At 44.0% G+C, this 25,934-nt stretch overlaps 1 protein-coding gene across 1 annotated transcript in view; it reads right to left on the reverse strand.

Moving 5' to 3' along the window:
* Positions 1–2,949: 2,949 nt before the first annotated feature.
* SLC16A2 (solute carrier family 16 member 2) overlaps positions 2,950–25,934 on the reverse strand; it is a 99,218-nt gene continuing 76,233 nt past the window's right edge. The window contains exons 2-6 of the mRNA XM_028715992.2: positions 24,999–25,143; positions 16,295–16,757; positions 13,634–13,777; positions 13,003–13,231; positions 2,950–12,694 (exon numbers count right to left, since the gene is read on the reverse strand). Coding sequence (XP_028571825.1) covers positions 12,474–12,694; positions 13,003–13,231; positions 13,634–13,777; positions 16,295–16,757; positions 24,999–25,143 — 1,202 coding nt within the window. The 3' untranslated portion in view covers positions 2,950–12,473. The remainder of the gene's footprint in view (positions 12,695–13,002; positions 13,232–13,633; positions 13,778–16,294; positions 16,758–24,998; positions 25,144–25,934) is intronic.

Consider the following 25,934-nt stretch of genomic DNA (forward strand, 5'->3'; position numbering starts at 1 on the left):
GTAGGGAAACTGTCCCTCTCTAGATATCACTAGACTATATGTCCCATCACCCCAGCTAGGCTCATGGGAGTGGGACTCCAACACATGGAAGAGTGTTGGTTCCTCACTGCTGGCATAAATGTTTAAATACCATCTTCTTCACCCAAGTATTTAGATTCTGAATCCGGGTGCAGCATTGTTCAAAATACCATGAATATTAGGTCAGCCTTCCACAACCTTGTTCCTTCCGGATATCTTGGAGTACAAATTCACCTTATCCCTGACAATTAGCCATACCCGCTGGGGCTCATGAGAGCCACAGGACAAAATATCTGGAGGTCACCACATGGGGAAAGGGCGGATTAGGCGACCTTTAGAAGTAAGGAAGAATCTCTCCCTTATATTTGATTATCAGTGTGTAGCCTCCATGAGCCTTAATGGCTTGTCACCTTGAGCAGTTGCCAGGCAATAGTCTATATTGAGCAGAGCATAACTGAATGTGATTGCTCTTGTGCATCCACAAGCTCTGTCGCAGGGATGGGAAACCCATGGAGGCCCTTCCGATGTTACTGGGGTGCAACTACCATCACCTCTGACCATTGGCCAAGCTAGCTGCTGAGAGCTGAAGTCCAACAAGGGTTGCATGTTCCCCACCTCTACAATCACAGTAAGCCACTTGCATTCTCCACCCACTTCCCCAAGGTATTTTATTTGACATTTTATTTGTCTGCTGTTAAGAGTATCAATAAATATATTGCATTTAGTGTCATGGCAGCTACAGTCTTCTGTTGCATGCTGGGGTTTATCTGTATTATTATTTGGTGGCACTTCCCACCACTCCCCATGGTCTGGAAAAGAGCTGCTTGCTGCCATAAGCAAGCTTATTGGTATGAGAGGAAGAGAACTGCAGCTGTTCCATGTCATGTCATTCTGTGACTGAGTATGGTGGAGGCAGCTAACTAGAAGTCCAATCATCCTTATCCATCAACTAAGCTAAGCAACAGCATTGACGGGGACATTGGTTAGCTGTCCCTGGAAAAAGTAATAGCACTGTTGCAAATATCTATCTACCCTACAAAAAAAATACAATACACATTGTTACTTACATCTGTGAACACTGAACATAAACTGTAATTTGAGTACCTATATGACCATCAAGCAGGGCAATAAAAGTTGGTGCAGAAAGCTGTTCCCTACTGGTTTTAGGAGTCTATAGCAAGGCAATGTAATACTGTAGTGGTTATGGTGCAACTTTCTCTTATTCCTGCTGGGTGCGAAGTGCAAGCCTACATTATTCAAAGCAATTGCGAAAATCACCACCTTTGCCAGCGTATCTGAAATGAAAGCAACTCATTTCAGTTTTTGGGAATGTCTGACATGGGATGCCTGGTATTGGCATTTGATTTAATGTGCCCGGAGAGCAGACCAGTTGCCAAATCCCTTCACGGTGTGCATTTTCCTGGAAATGCACATTTTCCAGCAATTGAAGCTACTTATTTCTTACACTATAAACTTACTAGCAAATTAATTAGGTATGGCAGTGGATATGCTGGACAGCTGTCTTGCCTTGGTAGTGGAATGGATGAGAGCCAACAAACTGAAGCTCAATCCAGATAGGACAGAGGCATTGTTGGTGGACAATCCATCCCTAGACTGGATGGATGCAGTAATGCCTGCTTTGGATGGGGTTACACTTCTGCTGAAGGAGCAGGTACATAACTTGGGGGGTACCAGTGGATTCATAGTTATTGCTTGAGGCTCAGGTGGCCTTGGTGGCATGGAGTGACTTCCATCAGCTTCAGCTGGTGGCCCAGCTGCACCCCTATCTGGACAGGGATAGCCTATATTCTGTCATGTATGCTCTGGTAACTTCTAGGTTAGATTACTGCAACACATTATATGTGGAGCTGCCTCTGAAGATGGTTTGAGCATAGTACATTGATTCTGGCTCGACTGCATTGGCTGCCAATTAGTTTCCAGGCCCAATTCAAAGTGCTGGTTTCGACCTATAAAGTCTTAAATGGCTCAGGACCGTGATACCTCAAGTACTGCCTCTCTCCATATTATCTGACTTAGACCCTGCAGTCATCATTTGAGGCCCTTCTTCATGTGCCTCCTCCACTAAGGAAAGCTTCACTCTGTGGCCCCCACCTAAATGATGCAAACAAATGGATTTGCATATTTTCTCTCATTTATATATTTATTTATTTCCATTTATGAGTTGCCTAATAAAAATATGTTGCATTGTGTATCCTGCATCATTTTAATATTGTGAGTATTCAACCCAATTTTGCTGGTCACAGGGAAAGGTGAGGAACTTGCAAGGCACTGGAGGCTCTCCTTCAGATAACCCTCTGGCTTCTGAGATTTCAGTCAATCGTTGCTTCAGTGTCTGAAGAGTATCTTCACAGCCATGAGACGTAGTAGAAACTTGCTCAGAGAGAAGAAATCAATGTGCAAACCTGTGTTATTCCATCTTCATGAAGCTAATAGTGCTTCATGGATCACAAAAGCAGCATCCTGTCTCTTAAATACATATAACACAATTCTTACTAAAGTAACATCCACACCATCCACTTCCCCCCCACCAATTTAAGAGACAAAGTTTCCCCAAAGATTCCTGGGAACCAAAGTTTGTTAAAGGACGCTGAGAGTTGTTGGGAGACGCTTAATGATCTGTACTTCCCAGAATTCTTTGGGGGAAGCTGTGGTTCTTAAAGTGGTATACGAGTGCTTTAAATGTGTGGTGTGGATGTGACCACAGGCTCTCTTTCATCATCTGAGGCTAAAAGAAACAACACAGTCACTGTAGGCACAGACACCTGAGGCAGTCTTCAAGGAGCATGCTTAGGTTCTGCCACCCTGCAAATCCATTTAAACAAAAATTAATCTTTCAGGAGGAATTTGTTATGATGCAACTGTCCTTCATCCATCTGTGTAGAGGAATGCACACACACACACAGAGCGAGATGTTTCCCAAGAATCCCCTCTCTTTACTCCTTTAACACATTCCGCTACAGGAAAAACAAGTTTGCTGACTTTGGATACACTGGGAAGATCAGTTGCGAAGTGGTGAAACATTGCATTTCTTCTTAAGTAACTTGATTTACTGTGCACATCAGGCAAAAGTCCGGGGTTGAGGCAAAGTTGGTTATTTCAAAGTCAGAAGAATGTGGATGGACTCAGACAAAAGGACAAGCTCTTACCAAAGAAACACAATTTCAATCCAGTTGTGAATCGTGATGATCAGAAGCAAAGATCTCAGACTAGTACGACTCTCTTCCCCATCAACACAACAACTACTGTACATAAAGGGGGGGGGGGGAACCCTGTACAAAAACATTTCATTCCTTTAGCATAATGCAGTAGAGCAAATAACAATACACTTAAAATTTGATTTATACGATTGTCTTGGCAGGCAGAAAATTTGGAGACAAATGGGGGGGAACTTTGGAAAAAACGCAACAGCAGCAAAAATTTAAAATCTTTATACATACAGTTTAGACATCTACATAGAAAACAATCAGCTAGGAAATCTTATTGGTATTTTTAATAATAATAATAATAATTAATAATAACAACAACAATAATAATAATATGCATGTCACACAGGTTGAATGAGAATACAGGACACTCTTAGTTCATACCAGTCCTAACCACCATCAAAGGCAGACAAATAAGCTAAGATTAAATCTGCAAGTGGCTGGTCCCCACATTTCCTGCAGATGGCTTTGAGAGTTGGCATTTCATTCCATTGTGCAAGGCTCTCATCTAGAATGTTGAGCAGGAGACTAATAATAATAGTAATAATAATGTGGAAATGCTGATATGGATTTTTTAAAAAACATAAGGAAAGCAAAAGCGTGGCTAAGCAGACTGCTGGCAAGCTATGGAGCAACAGATGGTAGCAGCCTTTTCCTTGGCCAACGTTTTATTTCATGCAAGGGTATGAGGATCTAAATTAAATAACCAGGGTGAAACAGTAGGACAGTGTGGTTCTCTTGCTTCGACACAAATGACATAAAAGGCACAAGACAGCAAGAGAGCTGCAGTTGCAGTCTCCGAATGAGTGGCAGGGGGTGCTAATTCTCCACTGACTTACTGTATAAGAACTCAACATGGTACCCAGAAAAAACACTTGCAAAAGCAATATGGTACCCAGAGAAACAAGGCCATAACATAGTATGGAGCGAAGTCGCCATCAAACAAATTTGATGATTTCGAGTTTGTCTCAGTGCCAAAAACAGACCATGATTTTAAACACATCACTGGCAGGTGTGTGTGCATGTGTGTGTACTGGAGAGATTTTCGTTGGGGAGCCCTTCCCTTCCCTGCTGCAGTCACAATGAGACCCCCACCCACACCCTAAAAATGCCGTTAACATCACAAGCAAAACTTCAACTTGTGGCAACGTAATCTGGTCTCCCAGACCCAACAGTTTTGGAACTGTGGAGGGTAAATCTTCCCCACCTTGTGTTTTAGAGCACCAACAAAAATGCCTCCCTGCCCCCACCAGTTGATGTGATTGCAAGTTCAGCGCCACATCCTGCCTGCTCCCTCTCTGAGAACAGCTTATGGGAAATGAAAGATTTTGGAGCTTACTTGTGCCTTAAGCTTCAACTCTGGAAGGTGAAGGGGCCAAGGGGAAAGGCCAATAGCTTTGTGGACTGGTGGCAAAGGCTGAACATCCCAAAAGAAGGGACTGCAAAGGCAGTAAGTGGTGACTTTTCTCCTGTTGGAGTCAAGTCTTTCAGAAGCAAAATATAAAGATTTTCTTCTATGTTTTTTTTTTTTAAAAGAAGAAGCAAACTTTTTAATATGTTTTTCAAGCGCTTTCCAAATACCTAATTTTCAGAGGATATCATTTTTATCCTATTATAATATCAGAATATTTTATATAAACATGCACACTCAGCATTCCCACCCTTATGGGGAGCCCTAAAGTGCTGAGCCTCAACAAAGAATAAAACCACTTGTAATGAATAATGCCAACCATTTCAATTAAAACAGGGTATATACTGGGTGTTTTTGATTGTTTGCATTTGCATATAAGATTCCCCACTCCTCTAAAAAAAAAAATTTGTGTATTGACACAAGTTGGGAATAAAGAAACAATCTGTGCAACTATTTTCTTTCTGATATTACACAGTCCTTAAGGCTGGTTTTGATATAACATTGTATATTCAGCGACTCCCACTGACTAGGGGGAAGGCAAGCTCATGTGTTGTATTAGGGCTTCACTGAGACATGAAATTAAGTGTTTCCGGGGAGGCAAGCAGATTCATCAGTGAGAAGATCAAGGCTCCTTCGACCTCCTATCCCTTAGCATGGCCAGCTCTATTGTTAGGAAGTGAGATGGAAGCTCCCAATGGCAAATGTTGGGACAGCTCCTGGCTATTCCTCCTAAGCATGCTGGGCATTCCCCATTGGTTGGTGTAAGCTACACAGTTTGTCCTAGCTGCACCAAACTACCATGCTGCTTCAGATGCAGTGGAGTACCAGCGTTGAAGTAACATTCAGCTCCATCTTGCCATCTTGCTTTTCCCCTCCAGCAGAAACATGTCTAGGGCTAGCCTTGGGAGGCCTTCCCCTTGCTTTTCAAAACTCCCAACAAATCTGCACACCGGTAATTCTGTAGATGCACTGCAGTGGAGAATTAAAGCCCGGGACTGGAAAAAAATTAAATCCACCCACAACAGAAACAGTTAAGAAAGTGATGAAACAGGAAGCAGAAGCAAAAAAAAATGAGTTTGAATTTGCTAAAGCCAGGACTGCAATTTGGTCCATTGTAGAGATGGTGTGTGAGAGCCATTTGGATCCAGGTGGACACCATCTCATCAAAGTTAAGAGTCTTTCCCCATCAACTCTCTCCTTACCTCTGTGATTACTACTCTGAGGCACTTAATAAAACTTTTCTTCACTAAGTAAGGACTATGCCATTAAGGGGCAGGGTAGAATTTGGTCCCCAAACCATGATGTACATATAAAGACCCCCACCTGATGGGGGTAATCAGAAAACACACACACACACGATGTAATAAAAAATTGGAGGCAGTGTGCCTGGTTTTGTAGATAATCCTTGGCATACATATCCACTTGGCCCCACTACTTCTTTCTGATGGGTACCTTTTAGCTCTAGGAAGAGACTCTTTGCTAGTGCAGCTCATTCTTCATACTAATTCTGTAGTGTGGAAAACTATGTTGTATGATAAGAAGGTATGACCACAGGAGCAGGATCAGACTGGGGGCTCATTTCCCCTCCAACAATTTGGTCGGCCAAATTCCACCTTGAAACCCATGAGCAGGGGTGGGGTGGGGTGAAGGCAACAGCCACTCCCTGCCCCCATCAAACACAGATGTTTTGTTTTGAACGGTTTTCTCTGAGGTGACAAATTTCATTTGTTTCCACCACAGGCTCTCTTATGGAAGCATCACACTGTGTGAAAAAAACCGAAATTTCACATTCAGCCTTGATGCTTTTTCTTCTGCAAGGAGAAAGGGAGGGGACAACTTGTGATGGCATGATCAACCCAGGGGGGAGGGCACCACGTGGGGCTGTTTCCTCCCCATGTTGGATGACTCTGTGCCCTGCCTGAGCCTCTGCCCCCTCAGGCACGTGGAAATCTCATCTTAATAAAAATGGGTCCTTCTGAAAAGGCTTCCAGGGACTCTAATGGAAGTGATCGTTGGACTTCCAAACTGATGTTGATCAGAGGATTACACAAACTGCACCTCCAGCTCCAACAGTCTAGTGTTTTGCAGAAACAGTATTATCTTGCAAGGACAAATTGCATCACAAAGAAGGAAAAACTGCCTGCTAACACCAGTTTTGGCATTCGGCAAACCACCACAGCATTTGGAACTAGAATTTTCTATTTACCCCATCAACCGTCCCCATATCTCAGAGATACAGCAAAAGATTTTGCAACCAAAAACTGAAAGCCTTGGTAACAACCGTGTATACCATTTATCTTCTTCACCTTATCTTCCTTCTCTTCCTCAGGGGATGGCATTTAAATATCTCAGAGTGCTGCAGTGGCAGTCAAACGCCTCTTTCATTTTCATGACTGTTTAACATGTTAGAGCTATAGACTCAAGAGTGAAAACTACCAAGAAAGTGTGGCTCCAACATGCCTTATCTGAATGTGATCACCACATTCACCAGCAGGCCCCCACCACCCACTCACAGCTTAGCTGCCCCATGACACATCATTGTGCTCTCACTTTGATTTCAGCAGTTTATCTCCGAGACAGGTGAAGATTTCATAAGTCACAGATTGAGGAGAACATTATACAATGCTGCCTCTGTCATGTGGTTATGATGTGGCAATGATGGCAGATCCTAACAGGTACGCATATATCATGGACAGTGATGATCTACCTTTGGCAGAAGACCAGAGGCAGTAGCTGTTTCCATCTAACGAGGGAGAGTCATTAAACAGAAAGCACAGAAAACAGGCAAAAAGAGGTGAGGAACAGGAGTGAAACAGTCCGCTTCCAGACTCTGGCCTTCAAGATCTAGGCGGGAAAATGGGGGCATTTTCTCTGAAGATTTGCAACATCAAAACGGCCCTGACACAGGGAACTGAAGGCTCGGCTTCAAGGATAAAGCTACTGTTTTGGATCTCAGACTAGCATATTGTATGTTTGGGGATTATTTCGGCAAGTGGAGGTTAAGATTCATAGCAAAGTACAAAGACTGCTTGTGGAAATATATGATAAAAATTGAAAGCGTAATTGTTAGTATTTATATAGTGCCTTACATGCATTATCTTCGTGTAAATCATACAACAATCCTGAAGGCAGGGCAGTAGACCTGATATTGCAAATTGACTGGGGGCAGGGGTAAGCTTTAGACTAATATCTAGCTATTGAGTTTGTGGCTGAGGTGAGATCTGAAGGAGGGCTTCTCAGTCCTGAACTCAGTCTCCTAACCAATACACTACAAGTAGATTTTCTCTCTTTTAAAAGCCCTGTATATCTCGTGAATACATAATATATCCAGGAATATGGCTATTCTTAAATAACAATCAGCTTGGAACACAAAAGGGGGGAGTAAATTTATTGTACAGTCATACCTCGGGTTGAATGTGCTTTGGGATGAGCGTGTTTGAGTTGCACTCCGCGGCAGCCTGGAAGTAACGGAATGCGTTACTTCTGGGTTTTGCCGCTTGCGCATGTGCAGACACTCAAAATGACATCACGCGCATGCGCAGAAGTGGCAAAAAGTGGTGTGCGCATGCGCAGATGTGCCATCGCTGGTTACGTTTGCTTCTAGATGTGAACGGGGCTCCAGAATGGATCCCGTTCGCATCTAGAGGTACCACTGTATATTTAAAAGATAGATGTACAAATTTAAGGACACTAGCAGGACTGAAGTAACTCCTACAATGTAGATGGAAAAAGTGAAAAGATAAAATACGTGAATGGATGTGATATGGGATACCAACTGAAGGGAGGGAGGGAAGTCACAAGCAGAGCTAAAATGGTTTTGTGTTGATTAAAGTATTGTAAGAAAGAATATGTAAAGAGAACAATAAAAATTTATTGGGGGGGAAAGGAACACAAAAGGGCAGCTAGGTGGGTGGGAGAAGCGTACACATGATTCCTCTCTCACTCTCTAAATGGTCTTTATAGGGAAGGACCCAAATGATTTTGATACGTCCATGGATGAGGCTCAGGCAACTTACAGATGGTTAATACTCTGAGTAAATTACCTTAAGAAGAGAGGCAATACGGTAGAACATAATGAGAGCCCTGCTGGATGAGACCAGGGGCCAATCTAGTCCAGCATCCTGTTCTCACAGTGGCTGACCAGATGCTCCGATGAGAAATCTTCAAGCAGCACCCAAGCACAAGAGCACCCTCCTCTCCTAGGGTTTCTGGTATTCAGAAGCAGAGCTGCCTCCAACCATGACGGCAGAGCACAGCCCTCATGGCTAGTAGTCATGGATAGCCTTATCCTATCCTCTATTGAAGCTGTTTAGGTTGGCGGCCATCACTGCCTCCTGTGGGCGAAAACTCCATAGTTTAACAATGCACTGCATGAAGGACTTTCTTTTTATATGTCAGTAGCTTTCTGAATCCACCAGCACTCAGTGGCTACATTAAACAAATGTCCCTTGACCAGGAGATAAGGCTACTGAGGCACTGCCAAGTTCTGGTAGATTCAGAAAGGGTTGATTCTACTGCACTGTCTCTGCAACATACATTCTGGGCATAACAACCAGCCCACTGGGAGTTTCTGGGGGCTTGTTCCCATTCTGCGCTGTAGATGAAAGGTGGCTTTCCAGATGCCTGGAATCGAGGCTCTTCCTGCCCTGAGTACAGCCCACCTCTCTGAAATATGACTGTTATCACAGTGGGTGTGCAGAGCACAAGGTCTCATAAAAGGTATAATGGTTGGGTCCCAGCTCTCATTGTGGTGGGGGAATTTTTTGTAGACTGCACCATTTCGGAAGGCGGGGTGGGGTGGGAAGGAGGTTCATTTGGGCTGAACGCCCATGGATAGCAAAGAATTCCCTTGAGACAAAAACAGAAGAAGTGTCAAGGAATACAGTTCCAGCCTTGTCTTCCTTTAGCACCTACTTATCTGTCTTTTCTAGTTTTCCCATCCCTGGTGTCAAAAGGCATTCAATCATGGGATCACCTGCTGAGGTCTGGAGTGTGGTACAGTCCCCACACAGGCTGACCACCTTGTTTGCAGTCTACCGTGGAGGTCAGTTCACAAACACTACTGGGGGCAATCCTTCGAAGAAGGATGTTGGGCCAAAAAGCAGGTGGTGCAGAACATGATTTGGTTGGGAGCTCAGCTTGCAGAGTCTATATGCACTATAGGATCATGGATTGCACCTTGCCTGCCCAGCCAAGAAAGCTTGTCCTAGCAGACAGCCACATACTGAATGACCTGCCCATTAAGTCCAGTGTTTGTAGCCCTAAATATCCTGATTGTGTCCCAGATCTGTTTTTTCCTTTGATTTTTATGATAGGCTTTACCCCACGTTATTCCACACCCAGCTCACCTTCCCCAGTTCAAAATTGGGGAAAAGCAGGTTGGAGAGAAACCTTTTTGTTTTGTTCACTCCTTATTTATCAGTATTGCATTATATCTATTCTACCTTTTCTCCAAGGAGCTCAAGGAGGCACTTCACAGCAACCCTGTGAGATGGGTAAGGCTCAGAGACAGTGGCTGGCTCAAGGTCACATACAATGAGTTTTCATGGCTGATGTTAACACTGGTTTCCCAGATCCTAGACCACTTAATATCCCTCTATCTTATTCCATACTCTCAAAATAAAGATGCAGACGTGAAAAGGCGTGATTTCAACCATATGTAGTGGAAGGGAGGTGCGCTGAAATCGTGCAAGTTAAATCCAAGCAAGGCAGTGAGTTTAAAGGCACTCTTTGTGCCAGGTCTGCTTGGGGTTACCTGGCGTATAAAGAACTTTAAAGCTCTGCTTTGCTTGAGGTCTAAGGCCTGCTCAGTGCACTCAGGGATGCTTGCATAAGATTTCGCAGTGCCATCTGAGTTCCTGCAAGATCTCGTGCAAGCACCGCCTTCCAGAGCTTGCCTGCTGAGAGGGCCTTACCTGGCAGCTTCTAAGCTCTCCACCTTGTTTCCCAGGCAAGGCCAACTTGGCATGTGGGCTCTGAGAATATTGGGGGGGGGTTCTTCCTCTCCCTACCACTCATTTGCACCTCCAAGAGTTTGAGTATACTGATTTTCATGTATACACAAAACCCTTGGAACTGAACCCCCACATACGAACACCTGAACAGGCCTTTCCCAAGAGGTAGGTGACACTGGATGGAGAAGTCAAAGGTGAGTAAGCAGAAAGACATCAGCACATGACCCAACACAAAATCTCAGCTGGGGTTAAAGCAAAGTTTTTATTTTGGCAAAAGCCTGGCTGCTTTCGGGAGCTTCTACAACACTGACCCCAGACCAAACCAGAAGAAATATGATGATTAGCTACCTTTGCAAGGGGATTAAGGAACCACTTTCCCCATGCAAAGATTACCCTGATCCAGGGAACTCCCAAGTATAACAGAAGCCCGTGCACATGTCAGCTGCTGCTCCCAGGAAGAAGAGTATGCTCCTAGGAGACCAATCTTCATGCTTCCAAATGGAGATTCCTGTGAAGACCCACATGTGGTAACAAGTTGCTGGTCCTCCCCACCCGGACCTACTCGCAGAGGGTTCTGGGGCACTCAACACAATTCTGCATGCAGAAAATCTGTTTCCACACATGGGTTGCAGAATCTGCATTGGAATGAATGTCTCAAGTCCTTGTGCAAAGAGGAAGGAGGTTTTATCAACCTCAACTATTCTAGTCGAAACAATCTTGGAGAGAAATGCACATACCAATTCCTATGGAGCAGTCCTCCTTGAGGCCCAAATGCACTATTTCTAGTAAAGGTAAAGGTAAAGGGACCCCTGACCATTAGGTCCAGTCGCGGACGACTCTGGGGTTGCGGCACTCATCCCTCGCTTTATTGGCCGAGGGAGCCGGCGTACAGATTCCGGGTCATGTGGCCAGCATGACTAAGCCGCTTCTGGCAAACCAGAGCAGCGCACGGAAACGCTGCTCTGTAAATTCTTTCTAGTAAAATAATTATTCTAAATCTGGTCCTGTATGAAATCTGCAAGTCGGAAGGGTGGCGGCTTGGACGATAATGAGTTATTAATGGAGAGAGATAAACTACATTTTGCCAAACTGAAAGTATTAGAGAGTTGGACATCACCACCCACACTTTCAAGAGTTAAATCTGTTTTCCTATGCAATGAACCCACTCAGGCAATGGTTGGAGAACACTATTCTGAAAACACTGGACTGCATACCTTGAGAGAAGCAATATCTGCCACAGGGACAGTTGAATTGGAGGAAGCAGAGAGGGATCCTTTTGACAGAGGGATGCATTTAGTAAAAGTAGGTGGCAAAAAAAGTTATCTGAAAAAGGCTGCTAAGAAAACCAAGTACGCTTTCCTACAATTTCAGAGTCAGATTCAAAAGAAAAAACGTGATTCAGAATTTACCTTTTTTAGCCTCCTTGAGTGTTTCAGACTTTTGAGAATTTGGCTGATACAAAATTAACTCCCAAAGGATCTCACAGTGAGATTAAACTCCACTTTCAAGGCAAGATATCCAAGCATGGCTTTAGAATTTTGGTGGTGGAGAGGAGGGGGCTGGACTGAGGAATCGATTTTTAAAACTTTTAACACCTTCCTATGTGTAATCCATTGCTGTGCCAACAATCATAGCAGGGCAAACGAGTTATAGCGCTACAAGAATTCTCTCTGTAGGAGAGAGCCAAACAGAATCAACTTGAAAGGTGAAACTGTCCAATCAGGATTGTCCTTACGTGACCAGTCCTTGCCTACAATCGAAGAAGCTTGATTCCTCTTCGGGAAGGGCTGGGCTCAGGTACAGTGCCAGAGAATGCTGGTGGTGACAGTGTGTGCACCAGGGCACTGGGAGATTTGAAGGATGGCTTTACATGTGGGCCTCCATGGCTGGAGAACCGGGGAGAAGCTCTCCGTTCATAATGGTCTCTGAAACCAGCATCTTGTCTTTCCCAGAATCCAGCCGCTTCTTCCTGAGCTGTCTTTGATGGATCAGAGGAACAAGAGACAGAACCAGACCCCCAACAATGGGAGGAACACCAGCAAAATAGAAGGCGAGGTGGTAATTCCCAAAATGTTCACCGAGAAATCCTACAAAACAGGAGAGAATGGTTTTATCACCAGCTTTTGCCAACCTGGCGCCTTCCACCTGCTTTGGAATGCACTCATGGCTGTGCCACTTGGACAGCGTTCCAAATTCCCCAGGTGCCAGGCACATTTTGGTACTGGTGCAGGTCCAGTTGCAACTACATGGAGATTTCTGGGCTATAAGGCAAGAGCCCAGTATGAGTCTGCACACCCTTTATCAATTACTTATGCCTCTGCAGGGAGAAGTCCTGTTGGAAGTTCCAAAAACCATTTACTTTAATCAAGGTAACCCAGCCTGACAATTCACTTACCTGCAATTGGGGGACCCGCTGTCATTGGAATGGCCATAAGTCCCAGGAGATAACCAATGGCTTGAGATGCCTGCATGGGTCCAACCAGCTCAAAAGCAATGGGAGCCATGATGGTTATGAAGAGTCCATCACAAAGTCCAAGGAAAAGGCAGACAATAATGACCCCCCAAAACTCTTGGCACTGTGGGATCATCATGCACATTATACCCAAGAGTATAAAGGAGGCAACCTGAGGAGACAAAATACTGATGTCATTCAGGCAACAAACTTGGAGCGATTCCACCACACCCAAGGGCGTTAAGAGACTGAAAGGACTGTAAACTAGGAACAGCACCTAAGAGGAAGGTTGGCTGATTTGTGTATTCTCAGGGCCCAGTGACTCTATCCTCATCAGTGGTCTGGGGGCCAGACAATTCACCCCTCTCACAGATGCTCCAGTTAAATATTAAAAGTAAGTATCACCAGTAGGAAGGGCATAAATGCACAGAGCACCTGCACTCTGAAGGCAGGAGGTCACTGACTGGGCCGTGAAGAAATGGACGGCCTTCCCAAAAGTTTAATTGAAGAGGCGGACTGGAAATGGTCCTTCAATACTACAAATGCTGTAACAACTCAGAGATTTGCTGCCTACCTGTAGGTAAATCTTCTTCGGCCCATGGATGAGGTCACTTATTGGCCCTGAAGCCAAACGCCCAACCCCTGATGTAGCTCCAATGCAAAGCAGCAGAATCCATGCCCTTTCTGTTTCCTTGAACTCCTCTTCCACGTACTTCACCTGGGAAAGTGAGGAGATAGAGGGAACGAGGACATCAGGTGTGTATTTGTTACAGTGGGCTTCACCTGCAGGAGCTTGAAGCAAAAGCAACCCCTGAGACCTGCAGTGTGAATGGACCACAGAAACAGAGACAATGTTTGGGTTAGCAATGAATTATGGGTTGAGGAGCTCCAACGATCTGCCTCACTAGCAAGGCTGTCTGCTGCTCTGAATTCATTTTTTTTCCACAGTCACCCTTGCTAAGCATTGTAACAATAGCACCTTCAATGATCAAGTTTTGACGCAGATCCTATCTTTTTATTTCATTCATAATGCCTGATGTTTATTTTCTTCCTCTCCTTCACAGCACTGTCTGGGCCCTGGGGACCAGAAAGCTGTCAATCATGAGAATGGCTCCATGAAACAAAAGCACATGCCACTCACATTTTGGCTCTCTAGAGAGATCTAGTTTGGCACCATGACTGGGACAGCCTTGCATACAATCCATTGTCTTGTTCTGGGCCTTCAGGAACTGGAAGCTGAAGTCTAGCCTAAGGGGACCTTTGGAACCAGAGACCCTTAAAGCAGCTCCACATGGTGACTCACCTACCTCACAGTCATAATGTGATGTTGATATCACCATATTGTTCCTCCACATCACAAGAAGCATCACATGTTAAGGGAGAGGTAAGTTGGGTGGTTAATGTGCATAACAACCAGGCCTCATGGAGTATGTGCACAAAATCCAGCCATGAAGTGGGAAAGGTGTAATTTCCTGGTCAACATATGTAAGTGCCAACATGTCTTGGAGAACGTCTATATATATACATAAACAAAAAATTGTACATTCACCAGTCATTATGCATAATCCCAACAGGACTTGGGCAATATGCATATATCAGTTTTGCACACTCTCTGGCCATAATCCATAATCTCCAACAGGCTCTGAAGAATGTGCAATGCCCTACCCTGTTCTAGAAGGTTCCCACATAGTGCACTATGCAGGCACAACATCTCCTTGGGTTTCTGCAGAGAGAAAATGAAGTACTGTATATATCAATTAGCACACTGAAGGGGATCTTGAAAAGATTCTGAAAGACTTTTGATGCCCTACTCAGTTGCCCAGTACACAATCCTGGTATTCCACACCACAGAGTGATAGGAAGGGCAGCAAAGTCCTTGCATGGTTATCTGGTTGGGGCTGATGGGAGTTGCAGCCCAAAACATCTGGAAGGCATCTGCTTTGTAAAGGCTGTTTTAAAAGACAAGCTTGTTTCTAACCAACCACTGTAACGGCAAAAAAGCTGAAATTTCACTTTAAAAATGGATAACAATGCCTAGGATATAGTGCTCAACCCTATTGAAGAAATATTTTCAGTTGCCCTGAAATCTCATATCACTGAATAAATTAACCTCCAGCAGCAGGAGAATAGCAACACCCAAAACAAGTGCAGAGCAGGTGAAACTTTTACCATCTTCCTGCTCTGCTTTTGCTGCTGCTCCCCTCGAAATTAGAGGAGAGGTGCTGGACTATCCTTGGAGGACCCTGGACTCACCCACCACAACTTTACAGCAGCTGGCCTTAATACCAGACTCCTGGGTGGGGTGGGGAGATTTAAAAGAAGAAAAATTCGGTTAATGTGAGTGATTTGGGGGCTAGGGAGGATATTGTTGCTGTTACTATTTATTGCATTTATATCCACCTTTCCTTCCAAGGAGTTCAAAGCAGCTTACATGGTTCTCCCCCTCATTTCAACAACAACCCTGTGAGGTAGGTTAGGCTGAGGTACAGTGACTGGTCCAAGGTCATCCAGTGAGATTCATGGCTGAGTGGGGATTCAAACCCTGGTCTCCCAGGTCCTAGTCCAACGCTTTTGGTGTTGAGTTTTTATTTTTATCTGCTAGTCAGTAGGTTGGAGTCTTGTTTTGTTTACTGTTAGCATGCTGCCAAAGTATTCTATCACTGTTATGGGGGACGCTGTTGCTGTTGTTGCTTGTTCTTCTTTTCCTAATACGTTGTATAAGTTTAGCAAGCAAACAAATGGGTAAGATGATATCTGCTTTGTGACTTACAGCATCTCATGTCACTCAGCACTAGGCAAAGAGAACTGTTTTCCTTCACTTTAACTACAGTGCTGGATCCATTGATGAGGCAGCAGAATGCTCTCAAGATGCTGAGTTTCAGGATAGCTCTTATGTTTCCAACTTGGCTGACTTTCAATGAACTATTTTTGGTGGCTTGTAATAACAGCGAAGTCTCTCAAGCACTGGCATGCAATAAGGAATCTGTGTAACCCGCAATCGTTATTATGAAATTTCCCTCAGTGGCAATGTACCAATTTTACAGTCTCACCAGGTAGGAGGAAAGTCAGCCAATCAGAATTAGTCTCATAATATTCCCTCCTGCTCAGATTGGCTGTGTTCCTGTGGAGCTTCTTCATCAAAAACTAATCACACTGGTTTCTGAACCACCTTCACCATCCCTCACTCCCTTATATCAACCTTTCCCAACCCCCGACTGTCTTCTCCTCCTCTCACCAGATGCATGTAAGGTACAAAGTACCCCAGAACGGCAGTTGCAATCCCGAAAGCCCAGATCCGGTAGGTCTTTTTCCTGAAGACCCTTAGGCTGAAATACTTCCGCATCTGCGATGCACACTGCTGCCGCCAGCTCCGGCTGTCTAGCTTCACGTGCTCCACGTCGTGGGGGTCAGAGGTCGAAGGGAACATGGGACGGAAAGTTAGGGACAAGAAGATCTGGACGAGCATAAAGGCGCTGAGAACTTGGAAAGTGTGGGCCAGCCCAATGGCCCTGCCAACAATCTTCAAGAGGAAAGGCAGGCCCATGGAGAAGACACAGCTGCCAGCCGTCACCAGGCCATTAGCCAAGCCTAGGCGCCGCTTGAAGTAGTGACCAAGGATGACCAGAGAGGGCTGGAAGGCAAAGGAGCTGCCACAGCCGAAGAGGACTCCATAAGTGAAATAACGGACTTCAAGAGATCTGTTGGAAACAAATAAACACCAGTTACTTTCCATCATCACCATTGTCATGTCTTTGTTCTTACGCCATCTGATGAAGCCTATTTTATTCTGACAGGCCTTTGGGAACTGACTGTTATTTTTTAAAGAAAGGGCTTTCAATAGTGCTATGCTGTTTTTATTATCTGTATTCTAATCTGTTTGATTTTTATATTGTTTTAATCGTGTTAGGGTTCAATTATCTTTCAATGATATCCTTTATATGTTTTCAGCTTTTTTGTAATTTATCTGTGTTGTCTGAATTTGTGTAAGCTGCCTTGAGTTTGGGGAAAAGGAGGAATATTAACAACAACAACAACATGTGTCTTCAGCATTCGTCGAAAGCTCTACAATGAGGGTTTCAGATGCACCTCAGGTATGTGGGAGTTTAACAACTTAGGTTTAGTAAACTAAATCAAAGTAAAAGTAACACAGTGAAAATCAGATAAGCACATTAAAACCAGATTCAAGGATACAGTATCATAAAAGGGCTCTTCTCAAACATACTATCCCAACCTAAGCTGAACACACACCCTAAAGGAAAGAAGAGCAACTCATCCAGCCAATGATGTTACTCAAATGCCCAGGGGAGCAAAAATCTATTTGCCTGGTGCTGAAAAGATAAGGAAGTTGGCACCAGGCAGGGCTCCCTGAGGAGAGGATTCTATAGACCAGGGTAGCTGTGGTGGTGCTACTACAGAAGTTACTACTACTACCACTACTACTACTACTACTACAGAGTTTATCTCTAACATCAGACACATCCTGCTCTGGTCCACAGAGCCTTCCTCTTTTATGTAGACATATCTGCAGTACAACACTGGGAGTTATAGTCTGGTAAACTGCTGTGTTGAGAATCCCTAATCTCATCAACCCCCCCCCCCCCCAGCTCTTGATGCAGAACTACAGTGGTACCTCGGGTTACAGACGCTTCAGGTTACAGATGCTTCAGGTTACAGACTCCGCTAACCGTGAAATAATACCTCGGGTTAAGAACTTTGCTTCAGGATGAGAACAGAAATTGTGCTCCGGCGGCACAACAGCAGCGGGAGGCCCCATTAGCTGAAGTGGTTCTTCAGGTTAAGAACAGTTGCAGGTTAAGACTGGACCTCCAGAACGAATTAAGTTCTTAACCCGAGGTACCACTGTACAGATACCAAGATTACCTGCGGAGAAGGAATGGCTATTCAATCAGCTTGAAGTGCAGGAATGGAACAGGGCAACAGCAGCCTTGCTTGCAGGCATCTCAGAGGCTTCTGGTTAGCCACTCTGGGAGTAATCTCTACCAGCATCACTCCAATACTTTCCAACCACTAAGACTTTTTCTTTCTTTTTTTAAAAAAAGTAATAACAAGATGGCTGCCAGAAGGCGACGCCATTCATTTCAGAAGGATAATCATACAGCTTCATCCACTCTGCATTTCAGCAGAAAGCTCAACAAAACCCTGTCTGTTGAGCCTTGTAATGTACTATGGAAGGAAATTGGCTTAAAACAACATCTTATTCTTTTCTAAAAACAGAACATTCATAAATTGCTCCTAATAAGGCAGGTATAGGTGGTCCTGCCCACAAGAAATGAGGCAAGAGGAAATTAAGAAAACATTTATGAGGGTATCATTTATTCCATGACATGCCTTTCTCCTTGGCTACTCAAGCACAAAGAGACACACAATTTCTACCTGATGCTATTCAAAGGCTGTCCTGAAAGCCAATTTTCAGTTCTTCCAAACCACATCAGAGACACCTTGGGAGAAGCACAACATCACAGCCACTAACAGCTTCAGCGCTCAGCTACTTCAAAGGCGAAACTCTTCTCTGGACTATAAAAATACAAACTGTACTGTGCCAATGTGCAGAGATGGAGAACAGATCCCAGAACAGATTAAGATCTCCACTCACTTCTTCCCTCACAGCTCAGCTTTCAAAATTGAAAGTTTTCAAGGCTAGCTGAAATGAAGTCAACGCCCCACATCAGAATCAAGCAAAGCACAGATTTTAGGCTCCTTGGGAAAGATGCCCTCCATGCCTCTCCTCCTTCAGTGAGTCTACCTCCTCATTGCAGCAGGTTCTTAGCAGACCTCCTGCTGGGGTGCAGGTGCTTGGCAGATTCTCAAATATTCTGTGCAACCCTCGGCAAAATTCTGTGCAGTCCATGATCTATTGGCCCTTTTGGAAAGTGTCTTCAAGTAAATGATTTTGCTTAGTTTTCTTGAGATGACAAAGCCACAGCCCATGGTAGCTAAGCCTAATTTGCCATCTCAGAACATGATCTGAAACCTCTGACAAAGCAGCACAAGTCTGTTGACCATGGGGTATGTGTATTCTTTTTCTTTTTCTTATTACCTGCCCTTCCCAGGCTGAGTGGCAGTAATTAAGGTACAATACTACTATTAAAAAACAAAATTATGTATTATTAAAAACAGTTTAAAACAACTTAAAATTACATAAATAAGTTGGTCTCTAAAAAGATGTATCTCAAGTGTCAAAAGTCTGAGTAAAGAGATGTATCTTCAGCATCGTCCGGAAGCTGCATAACGAGGGGGCCAGATGCACCTTCATGAGAAAGGAGTTCCACAGTTGAGGAGCTGCCATGGAAAATGCACTCTCCTGTGTCACAAAACACAAAGCCTCCAAGTGTCCCTATTTTCCAGAGACAGTCCCAATTTTACAGAAGATGCTCCGCTTCTGATTTGATCCCGGAATGTCCCGCTTTCCCTTAGGACGTCCCTATTTTCATTGGGAAAATGTTAGAGGGTTTGGAGTTATGCAACCCCTGATCCAAGGAAATAAGTAACTTATACAACCTTTAGAAGATACCTGAAGGCGACTCCGCATAGGGCAGTTTGTTTATGTTTAATTTTTTATCATGTTTTTATATATGTTGGAAGTCTCCCAGAGTGGCTGGGGCAACCCAATCAGATGGGTGGGGTATAATAATAGTAACAACAACAACACGTCCCTATTTTCAGTGGAGAAATGTTGGAGGGTATGCAAACACATTCAAGCTTCTGAGGGTGGAGGAACTACCAAGAATTGGGAGAGTATTGTACAGAAAGTGGTACTGCACGCTGAGGTGTCATCTTACTCCATGTCATCCATTTATAACTCCATGCCATCTCAAAGAGTATCAAGTAACAGGTATTATAGCTGAGTTGCAACACACATAAATAATAGGTCCGATTCTTAGCATCTTTAGTTACAAAAAGACCACCACTCATGTGACAGGGCTGAAACAGACCCTTCTAGAGGCATTGGAGAACTGCTATCCATCAGGACCAGACAATACTTGACTAGATGAAATGAAATGGTATAAGGCAACTTTCTGTGTTAAAAATTAACCCCAACTTTCAAGGATGTTTGGCCTGCAAATGTTTTGGGCCAGTCATACTGCCTCGTAGCCAAACAGTACACATTCTAAAACTTCCCAATAAATAAATAAAAAAATTCTGAGGGGGTTTTTTTTGGCCCAATTTTGTCATGCTGTGGTCCGGTCCCTCTTGATAGTAATAATGCGGTAGCATTGGGGAAGCATTGCAGAACAAGTAATAAAGCAGAACAAATCCACCATTAATGCACTATTGTGTCAAGAACATGTTGCAGAAGGCAGCTGCAGTAACGACAGCAGTGTGGAGGAGTCCTCTGCCTTGCCCTCATGTTTCGATTATCTCTCCAATGTCACTATACAGTCGTACCTTGGAAGTCGAATGGAATCTGATCCATAAGTCCATTCGACTTCCAAAGCATGGCTTCTGATTGGCTGCAGGAAGCTCCTGCAGTCAATCGGAAGCTGTGGAAGTCCCATCGGATGTTTGGCTTCCGAAAGAACGCTTGAAAACCAGAACAGTCACTTCTGGGTTTTAATCGTTCGGGAACCAAAACGTTTGAGAACTAGGCTGTTCGAAAACCAAGGTACGACTGTACTTTTAAGGCTTTAGTTGGGCAATATCTTGCCTGGTTTCTCTTCTGGAGCTGAATACTGGGTGGGATCCAGCCAAAGCTGTGGCATTTTAATCTTAATGATTTCAGTGGGACACTTTAAACATGTCTTTTTTTTTTATTCTTTTTTTAAAAATACCACTTGTTTACAATAAGTGCTTAGCTCTCTTGCTTGAAGTGAGTGGAGTTGAAAATGAAATCTGAATTTAATACAAGCCAATACAATGAAGTCAACATTTACATAATCTCTTAACAGTGCCTAATTATGGCTGGATTGTATCCAGAGATTTTAAGATACTTTACAATGTTACATAAAAGTGGTATTCCAACCCCCAACCTCAAGTCATAACAACATGATTTATTTCCATTATTTTCCAGCAGTTTGTGGCGTTGTGTTTTTTAAACTTGAGGATTCTGGTCATAGCCTATAATTTGAAGCTTGGCTGGAGGAGTTACAGGTTATAAAGGACAAATGGAATGGAATTCTTGGCCGCGCAACGATGCTTCAAAGATAGAGGAAGACTGAATGGTTTCAATTGTGCTGGCCTGTAAATCTGTTGAAAATCTAACCTGCAACTTGCAGCAAGCATGAAAGCCTCAGACATTTTGAAACCCTAAAAATAAACAGAAAAAGAACTCTGTGTTTTGGTGGGAACAGCACATTGCTGAGGGGAAAATAAGTATTTTATGGCAAGAATGCATTCTTCGCTAAAAACCCATTTAATATCCTGATGTTTCCTTTTAGTATGCATAGCCAAGCAAAGCTTGCAAGGGCCATTTGTCATTGTGTTCTGGCTTACATAAAAACATGAACCTCCTCTGTTTTTTAATGTTAATGTTGCGTTTAGCAGTTATTAATGACTTTAGTGTGGCAGAAAAAAAATCTTCTTTTGAAAGCTTAAGGATGTGGCCATCTGGGCTATAGTTCAGAGAAGATGGTCTATTTCCAAGTAGGCAGATGGCTATTATTGGCAATTCAGGTTTTCTCCAGATTGACATTTGCTCTGATTGAGCACTGAAGAGCAGGTTTTCCCTGGGAAAGGAGCGGGGAAGGAGGAAACCACTTGGAACCCTGCTTTCTGGGCAGAGGATAAGTCAAGTGTGGACAATCCCTGAAAGGACCCAAGAGGCTTTCAGAAGATGCTGATCCTGCTTCAGCCGAACTTGATGTTGGGCCCAAGTCCCTCTAGCATTCAACCGGCACTAAAAGCTTAAACCAGGGTGACCACCGTGATGGTCCTCTCTAAATGTTTTGGACTACCACAGTCATCATCTTCAACCAGCATGGTCAATGGCCAAGGACAATGAGAGTTATAGGCCACGACATCTTAAGAGCAGCACCACAGTGGTTGACATGCTCTAAAAGGCATGGGAAAAGTTTTATGTCACTAAGCATTTGAACATAGGTGGCTGAATGCTTGTTAATTTCAAAGCAAAACAAGGCTGACTGAAAGTTTCTGCATACTCAGAGGACTCCCTAAGCATGCAGATTTAATTTTATATAGCAAGAGAATATTATTTGGAGACAAGATTACTGCAAGGTGTTTTAAGTGGGGCTTCCCTTATGCTTGATCTAGAAGCTGCAGTTAGTGCAGAATGCTGCAGCACAACTGCTGACAGGAATTGAGGCCTTGTCAGTATACAGCACCTGTGCTCAGAGATCTGCACTGGCTGCCAATCTGTTACCAGGCCAAGTTCAAGATGTTACTATCAGCATATAAAGCCCCTACCAACTTGAGGCCAGTTTATCTGTGAGATCACCTTACCCCATGAACGCCCACCCAACCACTCCCATATGTGGTATTGGCACTATTTCAGGTGCCCAATACAAACCCACATTTGTATGAACTCCATCGTTTAGTGTGGCAGCACCTACACTTTGGAACTCCCTGCCTATTGATACCAGGCAGGCACTGTACTATTTTCGGCGCCTGCTAAAAACATTTTTGTTTAGACAAGCCTACCCAGATGTTTAGAAAGCCGGTGCGAGTTTTAATCTGTGTTTAAAGGTAAAGGGACCCCTGACCATTAGGTCCAGTCGTGACCGACTCTGGGGTTGCGGCGCTCATCTCGCTTTATTGGCCGAGGGAGCCGGCGTACAGCTTCTGGGTCATGTGGCCAGCATGACTAAGCCACTTCTGGCGAACCAGAGCAGCACATGGAAATGCCATTTACCTTCCCGCCGGAGTGGTACCTATTTATCTACTTGCATTTTGACGTGCTTTTGAACTGCTAGGTTGGCAGGAGCTGGGACCGAACAACGGGAGCTCACCCCGTCGTGGGGATTCAAACCACCGACCTTCTGATCAGCAAGCCCTAGGCTCTGTGGTTTAGACCACAGCACCACCCACGTTCCTTAATCTGTGTTTAGTCTATTGTTATTTTAACCTTTCAAAAGTCTTAAATTTTTATTTCCCCCTCTTAGTGATAATTTTATTGTTTTATCTTTTTGTAAACTGATTTGAGGGACGTTGTTTTTTTACAATCAAGTATAAATTCCATGGAATAATAAATACATAAATATGATTTATTAATTTTTAAAAAATGTATATCTAAATGGCCAAGCAAGCTTCTGAAAACATAGGACATAAAAGTAAGAAAGGCAACTCCTCACTGCATGAAGAGGGAACTTCTGGGTTCAGACTGAATGTCAATGACAGGAAGTTCTGTTCTTGCTGCTGCCTTTGATTTGGGGGAGATGGGATTCATATGACTTGCCCAACCGCTTCGTTAAAATCCTGGACTCACGTATGAGCTAAGAATGGAAAAGCAGAACCAGACCCTGTAGAAGTAAAGATCTCCTACATCAATGCAAACTATTACAACAAACTTTGCTACCTTCCTTCTTGGGACACATAATACTTATATTGAAAATAATGGGGCCACTTTATTTGATGTGCATTCTCTCTCCTTTCTTGTTACCTTATCTCCTATTAGGTATACTATTTTATTTACTTCCAGGATTTTATCTGTTTTTCCCCCTCTCTCTTTGTTCTACATTTTGAATCTTCTATTGCATTATGTGAACAATAAAATTAAAGAAGTTAACGGACATGACTGACATGACCCATTTCAGTGGGTTTGCTCTGAATAGGACTTCATCGAAACAACCAAAGGGGTTTACAGTTAGGCGGGCTGTGCAAGCCTAAGAATTGCGTTTATGGCTGAAGGACACTGAGAGTCAGCTGGGGTTGGGTAAATGAGGAGAAGGGGAAGAGAGAACTAGGCTGGCTGAGCCTAATAATACCCTGGGGTTGAGCAGTAGGGTTGTGAAGGGAATGTGTACGTGATGAGGTTGAAATATATCCTCTCCTCTTGCATCTTAGTAGCAACAATAAACCCAAATATCAGGCAGACAGCTTGGATCCTGAGCCATTTTGCCCTATACCGCACAGCACCAAGGGTGGATGGGGTGCAGGAGGAGGTTGGATGAGGTGGGGAAGAGGAGAAAGGTGCCCTTTGCAAGTCTCTAAAATAAAAAGAAGGCTCCATGTTTCAGGCTGGCTAGAGCCAGGTACACAGGACAATATTTTCTCCTGGCCCCTCAACTTGCACCCCTTCTTAGGATGAGTTTCCTGAATATGCAACATTCTGCAAATGCATGCCCCTCTGAAGGGTGTCAACAGAATCAGGCACTTCAGATGGTTGCTTGCATGCATGGGATGGACCACCTAAGATGCATGCCACAAACTGGCTTTTTCTAGCATTATCCCATAAGAAACAGCTGCTGGATTGGGCCAATGGCCCATCTAGCCCCAACACTGTACTCACAGTGGCTAACCAGATTCTTGTGGGAAACCCGCAAGCAGGACCCAAGCACAAGGGCAGTTTCCTGTCCTGTGGTTTCCAGAAACTGGTATTCAGAAGGATACTGCCTCCAACCATGGAGCCCTCTTTGGGGAAGTTTTTAATATTTGAAGTTTTATTCTGTTTTTAATGTTCTGTTGAAAGCTGTCCAGAGTGGCTGGGGAAACCGAGCCAGATGGGTGGGGTAGAAATAATAAATTCTTATTATTATAGTCCTCATGGCTAGTTGCCATTATTCTCCATGAAAGTGGACCTCTGCAGTTGATCTGAAGTGACAATCAGGAAGAGAAAAACACAGTGCAGGATCTGGGTCCTTCTTCTTCTTCTTCTTCTTCTTCTTCTTCTTCTTCTTCTTCTTCTTCTTCGCTAAAACACCAATTGCCTTGGTTTGGTAACAGAGTATAAGAAGAGCCCTAAAGCACAATTCACACCAGACGTTAATGCTGGACAGTGATGCAGGATCAAAGTTCTGAAGACTTACTTGGTGAAGGAACTGGAGAAGAGCCCTATGAAGGCAATGGCTGCTCCCGAGGCAGCCGTCGTCCTGCAGCCGATCCGGTCGGTGAAGATGCTCACGATAGGAGAGCAGAAGAATATCATCCCCATGCCCAAGGATCCAACCCAGGCTGCAGATGGGAAAAGAGAGATGGGAGGAGAGGAAGGTGAGAACGGCACCTGGTAAAAGCAAGGTCCAGCTGGGCATCAATGGCAGTAAAGAAGCCAAAATGCAGTTAAGTCCTTTTAGACTCCAGACCAGTGAGAGGTAACATTTTTTTCCTCCAAAGGGTCACTTTCCCTTTTGGGCAGCCTTCCCAGAAGTGGGCGGGGCCAGGCACAAAACTGGGTGGAGCAACTTGCAGGAAAAGCAGTAAATGCTACCTTTCTGCAGAGGCTTTCTACACACAAACTCCTCTCTATCCTTTATCCAGACAAGCAAGAGGCATTAGTATCAGGCAGTAGTTCATGCTCTGAGGACTTCAAGACTGGATTATTGCAATGTGCTCCTCATGGGGCTTCCCTTGCACTTGGACCTAGAAGCTGCTGCTAGTGTGGAATGCTGCAGCACGATTGCTGACAGGGGTGAGACCTTGCCAGCATATAACACCTGTGCTCAGAGACTTGTGCTGGTTGCCAATTTTCTGCCTGGCCAAGTTCAAAACGTTAACTAATAGCATACAAAGCCCTTCACAACTTGGGACCAGCTTCTCTGAGATGCCTTATCCCATATATGCCCAGTTGACCACTTTTGACCCATAAAACTGGCCCTGGTCCAAGTGCCACATATTAACCATTCAGTATTTGTAAGAACTCAATATTTTAATGTGGCAGCACTCATGTTTTAGCTTATCATTGATTTTAATTATTGTCTTAAATAGCTGTTTTTGACTGCTTTTATGGGAAAAAATATTGTTTTGTT

The sequence above is a fragment of the Podarcis muralis genome, chromosome Z (genome assembly GCF_964188315.1).
Source record: "Podarcis muralis chromosome Z, rPodMur119.hap1.1, whole genome shotgun sequence".
In the NCBI taxonomy this organism is placed as follows: Eukaryota; Metazoa; Chordata; class Lepidosauria; order Squamata; family Lacertidae; genus Podarcis; species Podarcis muralis.